At 56.5% G+C, this 10,192-nt stretch overlaps 1 protein-coding gene across 1 annotated transcript; it reads right to left on the reverse strand.

Moving 5' to 3' along the window:
• Nucleotides 1–55: 55 nt before the first annotated feature.
• Nucleotides 56–6,655, reverse strand: SNORC (secondary ossification center associated regulator of chondrocyte maturation). The gene is made up of 3 exons (XM_084892470.1): nucleotides 6,477–6,655; nucleotides 407–592; nucleotides 56–221 (listed from the first exon to the last, which is right to left on the reverse strand). The coding sequence occupies exons 1-3, from the start codon at nucleotides 6,547–6,549 to the stop codon at nucleotides 112–114; spliced, it is 369 nt and encodes a 122-aa protein (XP_084748596.1). The 5' UTR covers nucleotides 6,550–6,655; the 3' UTR covers nucleotides 56–111.
• Nucleotides 6,656–10,192: the final 3,537 nt, after the last annotated feature.

The following is a 10,192-nucleotide window of genomic DNA, read 5'->3' on the forward strand; positions in this document are numbered from 1 at the left end:
TGCACCCAGGCGCGTCACAGGTCGCCCCCGCCCGCCCGCCCGCCACACACGCACACTGGGACACACGGAGGACACGGGCGCGCCCGCAGGACCGCGGCCCCTTTATTCGCTTCAGGAGGCGGAAAACTTCCTCAGCGCCACGACCACGAGCGCCAGCACCACGCAGGTGGCCAGCAGCGCGGCGATGACGATGGCCGCGATGGCGCCGGGCCCCAGCGAGCCTGCAGGACAGAACGAGGGTCAGCCCGGCCGCCGGCCTCTGGCTCCCCGCCTTCCCCTCCGTCCCTCCCTCCGGGACCCTCTGCGTCCCTCCCTCCCTGTTTCCCTCCGTCCCTCCGTCCCTCCCTCCCTGTTTCCCTCCGCCCCTCCCTCCCAGGCCCCCTCCGCAGCCTGGGCCGCCTCCTACCGCCGCCGCTGGGGTCCAGGTGCTCCCGCGCCGTGCTGTCCTCCGGGCTGGCCGGGGCGGTGGGGGCCGGGGCGCCGGTGGCTGCGGGCTCCAGGGCAGGGCTGGTGCCCTCCACGGGGCCTTCTCCCGAGGGCAGGTCTGCCGGCTCGTTCCACAGGGTGGGCACGGGCTCCTGCGGGCCCTCGGCTGCAAGGCCAAGAACAGGCGCTGGGCGCAGGCTGCCTCCAGGAATGTCTCCCCACGGGGAGGTGGCACTGTCCTCGGGGGCCTGGGGCTCAGCACGACTCTAGCCCTCCCATGTCACAGGCGAGGCAACTGAGAGCCCTGCTGCTCCTTGGCCCTCACCTGGGTGAAGCCATGCAGCCCACAGGACATGGGGCCCAGCACCCACATACTGCCACGTGTGTCTGAGACTCAAAGCCCAAGGGGCCTCTCTACCCCAAGGAACTAAGCCCAGCACATGACTGTCTGCAGACAGAACAGGTGGTGGTCTGTAAGGGAAACCCCAGGAAAGGGTGGTATCCCCCTGCCCCATACAAGCTGAGACTCAATAAGCACCTCAGAGTCTGGGCAGCCCTTTCTGCAGGAGCCCTTCTTTGCTCACTAGAGGCCTGGTGCATGAAATTTATACATGGGGGGGGGGGAAGGGGGGGGCGGGGGGAGTGGGGAATGGGAGGGAGGAAAGGGGTCCCTCAGCCCAGCCTGCACCCTCTCCAATCCAGGACCCCTTGGGGAATGTCCGACTGCCTGTTTAGGCCCCATCCTGGGGATCGGGCCTAAACCAGCAGTCAGACATCCCTCTCGCAATCCGGGACTGTTGGCTCCTAACCACTTGCCTGCCTACCGGCTTGATTGCTGCCTAACCACTCCCCTTCTGGCCTGATGGCCCCCAACTACCCTCCCCTGCTGGCCTCATGGCTCCCAACTGCCTGTGCCTCGGCCCCCACCACCATGGCTTTGTCCAGAAGGAAGTCAGACTATAGGAAGATGTCCAGTCTCCTGGACTAATTAGCATATTACCCTTTTATTGGTATAGATGGGTGGGGGTTAGCAAGGGTTCGGGTACCCAGGGGCCCCAAAGAACTGAAGGGACAAGGCTGAGAGGTCTGTGTGATAACACCAGCCTTATACCCTAGCTCGGCCCCAGGCGGTTCATGCCAATACCCACCCACCCTCCGCCCAAGGATCTTGGTGAGGAGCCCCACAGCACCACCCATTCCTGGGCCCATCCATCCTTCCTGAACAGGCGGCCCCAGCCACCCAGGACCAGGTCGGCAGGCGGGCTCCAGGCTCCCGCCATCCTGATCCTGACCGACCCAGGGATGCTCTGGGAAGATGCAGGCTAGTTCCGGGCCTTTCCCGCCAACAGTGCCCACCTGGGGCAATTCGTAAGGAAGCCCACATTTGGAGTCAGTTATAACATAACTGGGTTTTCAAAAATGTCAAGGTCATGAAAGACAAAGGAAGACTGAGGCATTGTTTCAGATTAGAGACAAAGGATAGGTGACAGCTAAATGCAGTGTATGTTCCGGATGGGCCAGAACATACACTGCATTTAGGGGCTGTTATAAAGGATAGCTCGGGTCCATTGGTGAAATCTGAGTAAGGCTGTGGTTTAGATATCAGCACTGCATCTGTTTCATTTCCCCATATGGACAAGTGAGAGAATCCCCTTGTTCTTGGGCGAATTTAGGCGCAAAGGGGTGTAGAGGGCTGCCTGGGAAGGCACCTGGGCAATTTTCCTTAATTACGTTATCTGAACTCAAGGTGTAGACAGAGCCACACCTTGGGAACATGTTTCCCCAAGATGGTGGACAAGTTGTCAGCTTGGCCTTCATATCAGCCCAGGTGTCAGCAGGGGCGGGACTACATATGTAAATCCAGGCATGCTAGGGCCTGCTTAGGAATGCAAATAAGTTGGTGATACTTCCTGGTATTGGGGGGTATAAAATAAATGCACTGGGAGGGGTCGTCGTCATCCTGGTCCTTGTCTTCTTCCTGCCTCTCCAGCAGACAGGATGGCGGCCCACCCAGCTCCCAGCTTAAAATCTGTCTCTGTGTCTTCTCTCTTTATTTCTAATATTTCTCAATCCCTGGCCGCCTCCACTTAGAACCGGTTCGTCCATCTCTCTTTCCGTGCAGGACACGGAAAAGAGAGTTCCCCACCATGTCTGGCCCCCACCGCATCAGGCCCCCGCAAAGGGGCGTGTCTGCAACTTAACTCTGAAATGGTTCAGCATCTAGACAGATAGGCAGGTGGGGAGAGAGAGACAGGAAGAGCAAATATGGCAAACTGTTGGAAACTGGTGAATCTAAGTGCAGAGTATACTGGTCATTGGATTATTCTTGCAACTTTTCTGTAACTTAAAGTCTTCTCCCAATAAAATTGTATAAGGCCCCCCAGCCCTGCCCCTGCAGCCTCTCCCAGACCCGGGAGCTTGGGTTCAGTTCAGGGGCTTGGACTGCAGGCAGGAACCAACTGTCCCACTCCCCAACGCTTGCCCACGCTGGTGCCCCTTTTCAGGAAATGCCCCTGGCAGGGAGGCCTCCGGGGACAAAAGGCCCCAGCACCCATTGGTGTGGCAACAAAGCGGGGCCCAAGGCTCACCTACAGCACTGGGTCTGGGGCCACCCTGGCCCCACCAACTGTGACGTTATTTCTGTGAGGGGGACAGAGCGACCCTGTCAGGCCTCCTTTGTCCCTGTCTGGAAGGTCAGGGGCCTATAGCCTTGAAGCTGCCAGGAAAGGTCCCAGGCGCCAGGTGGCTCCAGGCTCCAGGATGCTGACCCAGGCTCCTGGGGGCAGGCAGAGAAAAGGCCCGAGAGTACCCACTGCTTGGCAGACAGTGAGGTCTAGGGCTTGAAAAATGTCTGTCTCCCCAGATAAATGGAGAAACCACTGGCTCCCACTAGCTCCCCACAGACAGGGCGGCAGGCAGGCACCGCCCTGTCCCACCGCTGCTGGCCGAAGCTCACCTCTGACTGCTGGGCACCGGGCCAGGGATGCCACCACAGGGCTCCTGGGTACCTGGCCCAGCCAACCTGGGTGGCATCAGGGGAACCAACTCTGAGCTCAGAAGAAGTGCAGGCCCTATGGCTTACTCCCTGGAGCTAGCCACCCCTGCCCTTTGCCAGAGCCCAGGAGCCATCTCTGGGAAGAGTGGGCCCCCTGAGCAGGGCGGCTGGGCTGGGCTGTGCACCCAGAACTTCTCCCTTTCTCCCCAGTGGCCAGCCTCACTCTGCTGCTCCCCACAGAGGCTGGCTCCTCCCTGTCGGACACACTGGCTCAGGCTGCCTCGTCCCTGCTCCAGCCTCTTCACCAAGACCAACCAGTCCCTGAGGCCCCAGGAGCTAAGCCTAAGAGTCCCTGAAGCTCCAGGAGCTTCCAAACCCTGCCCCTTCATGCTCTCCCCCAGGGAACGGGCTGACTTCACCATCTGCTTCACTTTCCCGACCTGAGGAGCAGGGCTGGACTGTGCCTCTCACAGCCACACAGTAACTATGCTGTCATTGTCATCATCAGGATGCCTCCCTCTGGCACGAGTTACATGGCCGGACACAGGCCAGGCCGCTCCATGTGCTCTGCCTGCTGCAGCGGACTCTCTCGGGAGACCCCCCAAAGCTGCTCCAGGGCTCCTCTGTGCCAAAGCAGCAGAGCCCCAGGGCTAGCCAGCTCCCTGCCCACGCAGGCGGAAGCCCCAGGGGCAGTCTGCACTAAGGCCCCAGCGAAGGAGGTGCAGCTGCCAGGGAAGGGCCAGCTCACTTTCTCATCTTCATCTCTGTGCCTCTGAATTTTCTCAGTTTGCTGTCATATTAGGGGAAAACAAGGTTTAAAGGCAATAACCCACACTCCCACCTGGCACCCCCAAGCAGTCCTCAGGAGTATGCCAGCAACTGCCCCGTCTGAGCAGGGGTGAAGGAATGCCAGGCAGGGGACCGGCATGGCAAAGGCACGGAAAGGGGACCCAGGGGCCTGTGGGGAGAGCTGTGAGTCAGCCACGGTGATGTGAGGGCCCACACGGCAAGGCCCGGAGTAAACAGGGCTCTGCGACTTCGTGCTCCGACCAAGGAAACCAGGAGGCTGGGGCCTCGTGACACAGGCCTGGGCACTGTGGGCTCTCCCCCAGCCCCGCCGCCCCGGCCGCCCTGCCTTTCGGTAAATAAGTTTGTTTAGTGCTCACTCTGACCACAGGGCCCCGAGGCCAGGCGCCCGTGCTCACAGACGGCCTTTGTACGGCCATGAAGGGCCTTTTCATCCCTGCCCTGGCCTCCCGCCCGCTCAACCTGGCCTGCCCCCCTTGCCCCAGTAGCTGTGGCCACAGGCGACCAGTGGGGAGGGCAGCGGGCCGCTCCTTCCAGGACCCCCCACCCAGCGAGCAGCGGGCAGTGGGCTGCTAGGCCTGGTACACGCCTCCCAGGATGGCAGGAGGGAGGACAGCCAGCCAGAACCCCGAGAGGAGTCGGCCTGTCCCTCTTGGTAGGACATGTGGAAGGAGGTGAGGCCACGCGAGATCCCGGTGACACTCAACATGAGGCTGTCCCCTCCAGCATTCCTGTGGTGGAGGACCCAGGCTGTGGACGCACAGCGTGGCCCAGAGCTTCTGGCCGGCAGCCTGGGCCGGCAGCATTGGCCACACGGAGTGCAGGAACCTGGACAAGAGCGCCCAGGCGGGCCCGGACCCGCCCGTGGGAGCAGCATTTCACTGGGGTGGGGTATAGAGTCTGCAAGAAGATCAGACCATGGGAGATGCCACTGGCACTTTCGGTCACTCCCCCAAGCACCTTTCCCACCACCCCTGAGGTGTGAAGGGGTGCTTCTGCCCTGAGACCACCCTGCACCCAGTGGAAGGCTGGGGACGTTTACATGCGGTCAGTGACGGGAACTAAGCACCCCCTGTGCCTGGCCCATCCTGAAAGCTGGTGTCTGAAAGTGAGGGAGGCAGAGGCACCGTGGCTGTCACCCTGTACAGATGAGGGGGGACAGGAAGCAAAGCCAGGCTGCTAGGTTCTCCCCAAGGCATCTGAGGCTCCTCGCCATCACTCGGGACTCCCCCGTTGGTGCCTGAGAATGGGCCGTCCCCACAGGGCTCTCCCCAGGGCCCTGCTCACTCACCTGCTCTCCAGGTGCCTCCCCACAGACCCGTGGACTTTCCCCCAGAGCCCACGCTGCAGGGAGGGTCTCCACCCCAGGACCCTCACCCGGGGCTCTGAAGCACTGCTCTCTGGCCACGCCGTGGCCAGCAGAGATCACTTTCTTCCAGGAGAAAGACCACCCGGAACCCAGGTGTGCCTTTCCTTTCAGGCTTTGAGGCCAGCCTGGGCCAGCCCAGCTCGGGGCCCCACAGCCATGCCCAGCCTGGGCTGAGGCCTGAGAGCCTGCCACCCAAGACTGTCGTGCTATCCTCTCTGGACACCAGACCCAGACAGCTTGGCCTCCGTGCAGAGCCTAAGTCCCACGTCCTCACGGTTTTCTGAGGAGTCTCCGGCCATGAACTAACCCCGAACTATTTCCTGATACAGGACTAGCTCCTGGGGCTTCGCTCTTAAAAGAAAGCCAGCCAGGGAGAGGCATGCAGGGTTTGAAAAGTAAACGGCAGGGACCGGGTCTTCTGTCCAGGGGCCGGGGGGGTCTGGCTTCTCAGCCACTTGCCCCGGGCCTGGTGCCCCCTCCTCACTCTTGCCCCGGGCCTGGTGCTCCCTCTTCACTCTTGCCCCGGGCCTGGTGCCCCCTCCTCACTCTTACCCCGGGCCTGGTGCCCCCTCCTCACTCTTACCCCGGGCCTGGTGCCCCCTCCTCACTCCTCGACCTGGGAGCCTTCAGATTTTAGGTACAGGAGTGATCCCCTTGTCCCCCAAGCAACTAACGTTCCTGGCCCACTTCAGGGCCGTCGTCCCATGGACACCAGTTCCCAGCTGCGGCCATCTGTCTCACAGGAGCCTCCGCCGACTCGCCCCGGAGGCTGCCCCATCTTCTGTGCAGGGCGTCTGCCCCCTGGGCACCAGGGAACCGGGCTCGAGGTGATTCTTGGCCATGGAGACTTCTGGCAGCAGAGCCAGGGAGCACCCTTACCTGTGAGCACCGCAGGGGCTAGGACCCCGAAGAGGAGCAGTAGCGCCATGCGCAGGGTTAGACCGAATGCCATCCTGGGCCGAATGAGTGTGGCCAGCGAGCGGGATGCACCGAGGACTGAGCTGGTTAACTTCAGGACGGCGGGAAAGAGGTATCAAAGGGCTGGGAAGGGTTTTCATCAATGCAAACTCTGTCCTCCTGGGACACCGTGCCCGCCCCCCATGCATGCCAACACACACACACACACACACACACACACACACACACAGCAGAGCTAACAGAACAGACCGCTTTCCTGAATTCTGGAGCAGCTCCACCCTCAGAGGGGAAAGAGGAAATTGCACCCTTTCTCTCTCCTCTCTCTCTCTCTCTCTCTCTCTCTCTCTCTCTCTCTCTCTCTCTCTCCTCTCTCTCTCCTCTCTCCCTCCTCACTCTCCCAACTCCCCCCCCCCCCCGCCCCCTCTCCTCCATGGGAACTGGAAAATGCAGATGTCTTGGGCACTCTGTTTCAGTGGGTTGTATTTGGGCCCATGAATCTATGCCCAGTGCCCAGGGCCAGGCGAGGAGACTCGCCCTGGGCTGTCGTCGGCACTGAGCAGCAGGCTCTGCTCACTTTCGGGCTCTGGATGCCCGGCTGGGAGTGGGCTTGTTAAGGAAGCACTTTTAGGCAGTTTCAATCCAAACCGCCTGTCTGTGCTCATCTCCTTCCAGAAAAGCTTCTCATTAAATGTCCTTGTCTTGCTCTCTGCTGGGCTGGCCCAGGCTGGCCTCAAAGCCTGGACTTGACATGCCACCTAAATGCCCGTAATGTGTTGGGGCCAAGTCTGGCCCCATGGCCCACTGCCTTGCTGATAGCATCACGGGTGCCTAATAAGCATCTCTAACATAACATGTCCCACACACGCCCTTGCTGCCCTGCCTTTCCCAGCCCTGCTCACCAGGGAGCTGCCCCCGCCTTTCAGATATCTTAGCCACACAATTAAAAGTCACCAAAAGTCCTTTTTTATCTTACTACCCTTAACACCCCCCCCCCCCCCCCCCAATAGCTCAGAAAATACTGCCATCACCCTCCTCCCTCACATTCCTGGTTTCCCACTGCTCTTAAAAAAGTCAACCTCAGGGCTTGCCTTGGTCCTGCTCCCCTCCCCCCCTGCTCAAGCCTGATCCTGCCTCCCCTCTCCCAGAAAGCAGCCCCTCAGTTGGCTCCCTTCTCATCAGCACTCCCATCTCAGTTCTGATCAGTTAGCCCCTGGTCCACTCACTTTAATTTCTTAAAACTTATATTTACATTAAAATTTCTTGGTTTTGGTTTTATTGTTTTGTTTTTGTGAGGACTAACCTAGTGTGAAGTATGCAAATCTTACGTTTACAACTTGATAAACTTTTATACAGATACTAGAGGCCCGATGCATGAAATCCGTGCCAAGGGCTCAGCCCTCGCAGCTGCCATGGCTTGCCTGGGCCCTCGAAGCCCCGGATTGTCTGGAAGGTCGTCTGTCTGGAAGGACATCCGAAAGATCCTTCGGCTGTCCAGTTTAATTAGCATATTATACTTTTATTATTAAAGATACATACACCTATGTAAACACTACCCATCCCCATCACCAGTCAGTATCCCCAAAGGGCCATTCTATCTTCTACCACCAGATTCATTTTGTCTACACTTGAACTTCAAATAAATGGAACCATATGAGATGAACTTTTTTTGTTCAACATCCTGTGAAATTCATCCACCTTGTTGCATGTGGCAATAGCTCATTCATTCTTGTTGCTGAATATGACACAACTTATCCATTCCTTTATCCATTTCATCCATTTATCTATCTATGTCCATTTGGGTTATTTCTGGGGTGAACTTTCATGAATACAGCGCCTATGACTATTCTTGCACACGTCTTCTGGTGAACATGTGCACTAACTCTAAGGGTCAGAGGGTAGATAGTGTTTAGGTTCTGAAGATGCTGCCCAGCAGTTTTCCAGTGTTTGTTCCCATTTACACTCTCATCAGCAGTTGCCCTACATCCTCACCACATCCTGGTATTGCCTATCTTTTCATTTCTAGTCGCCTGCTGGGTTATATTTCCATGACTAATAAAGTTGAGCAGTTTTCCATATTTATTGAGCACAGGACTATCCCCTTTTGTGAAGGATCTGCTTGATTATTTTTGCCTCCATATACTTATGGGGTGGTCTATCTTTTTAGGGTTTTTTGTGTCCCAGATAAAAAACATGTCAGATATATGTAATAGCGTCTCTAGATGAAGTATTCATAGGTTGTCTGTGCCCACCCTGTTAAGTCCCAATACAGCAGGGACTGTTGTTGTTCACCAGTACCTTTCCTGGACCTAGCCCTGTCCCAGCACATAGCAGGGGCTTAATATTTTAATTTAGTCAGCTGGGATTTGGGGGACAGATTTAACCGTGAGCATCTTCTGTTCACTCATTTGTGCTGCTTGATTGCTGTGCCCCATCTTCATCTTTCTGTACCCTGCAATGTTATGTAGTAACGTACGTACCATCAGACCCCAAATCACACTTCTGAGGCCGTCCTGCCAGCATTTTGCCATGGCAGCACTGCAGGGAGATAGAGGTGGGAGGGGAGAAGTGGCTTCCTGCTGCTTCAGGTTTCTGACAGTGTCCCTGGCAGCAGCAGCAGAGCATTGGCTACAGGAACAGTGACGGGTCAGATGGAAGTGGCTGCAGGAGAGAAGGCTGGAAGTGCAAGCTCCTGGATCCCCAACCTTAGCAGCCTTACTGGACAGTGCTCCAGCATCTCAGCAATCTTTCTGCTCCTCCAGCCCAGGCTGGTATTAACCTCCAAGTCGCAGTTACCATTAGATGAGGAACCTTGCCTTGTGTCTCTTGCTCTATTACCCCTTCAGGAATCTTTATAAGAAATCCCCATGTTAAATCTCTTCTGCTTGAAACACCTGCAGGGGACTGTTTCCTGGTGAGAGCTGTAACACATGGTCCACTGCATGTTAGGATTCAATTGTTTAGCATGAAGTGCTTATTGAACACAAGGCTTACAGGACCAGGTAGATATGCACTTGATAGTTATGGAAGGGATGACGACAGTACGCAAACTGGCTCCTTTTTACTGTGCTGGGTGTTCGCAAAAAGGATAATTTCAAGGATTTGAATTCTAAGGTCAGGGCATGATCAGAGAACTAGAGCATTTGTTAGTCTTTTAAAAGAATCTCTCATTTCTTATAGATATGGGGCATAAGGTCAGGACCAAAATATGTATATGGGTTACAGAATTATACTAATCTTAAATTTAATTCATAGCCATGCCAATTCTCTTAGCTGATATTCACGGCATTGATTGGGAATGAGTGAGACTTGAGGTCTGATTGAGGATCCCTGGATAGACTCAGACAAATCCCCAGGCATAGGGCCCTTCTCCAGTGTGAAGAGTGTCTTTTCTTGTCTGAATAATAACCTCACCTGTTAAGTACCCTTTCAAGAGGATGCCTATTCTCAACACCCACCCTGACAACACCCTCATTGTCCTCATACCCATAACTAGAACTAAGGTACAGGGTCTGAGACAGAAGGAAATCGGTACACTCTAAAACAATTGCTAATTATTCCAGCAACAAATTAATAATTAAGTACTAAGTAAGATTTTGCTAATTTATAATAAAACCTGGAGAATGTGTGTGGGAATAAATTCTAAGTATTGGACTAAATGGATAGGATGTGAGGGATCT

This window comes from Pipistrellus hanaki (assembly GCF_964339955.1).
Source record: "Pipistrellus hanaki genome assembly, chromosome: 8".
Classification (NCBI taxonomy): Eukaryota; Metazoa; Chordata; class Mammalia; order Chiroptera; family Vespertilionidae; genus Pipistrellus; species Pipistrellus hanaki.

Excerpts from the sequence above, each read along its gene's own strand:
- SNORC (XM_084892470.1), bottom strand. The coding sequence starts at position 6,549 with ATGGCATTCGGTCTAACCCTGCGCATGGCGCTACTGCTCCTCTTCGGG. Across the intron at positions 593-6,476 it reads AGCCCCTGCGGTGCTCACAG|CCGAGGGCCCGCAGGAGCCC; the intron begins GTAAGGGTGCTC and ends TTGGCCTTGCAG. Across the intron at positions 222-406 it reads CCTGGACCCCAGCGGCGGCG|GCTCGCTGGGGCCCGGCGCC; the intron begins GTAGGAGGCGGC and ends TCTGTCCTGCAG.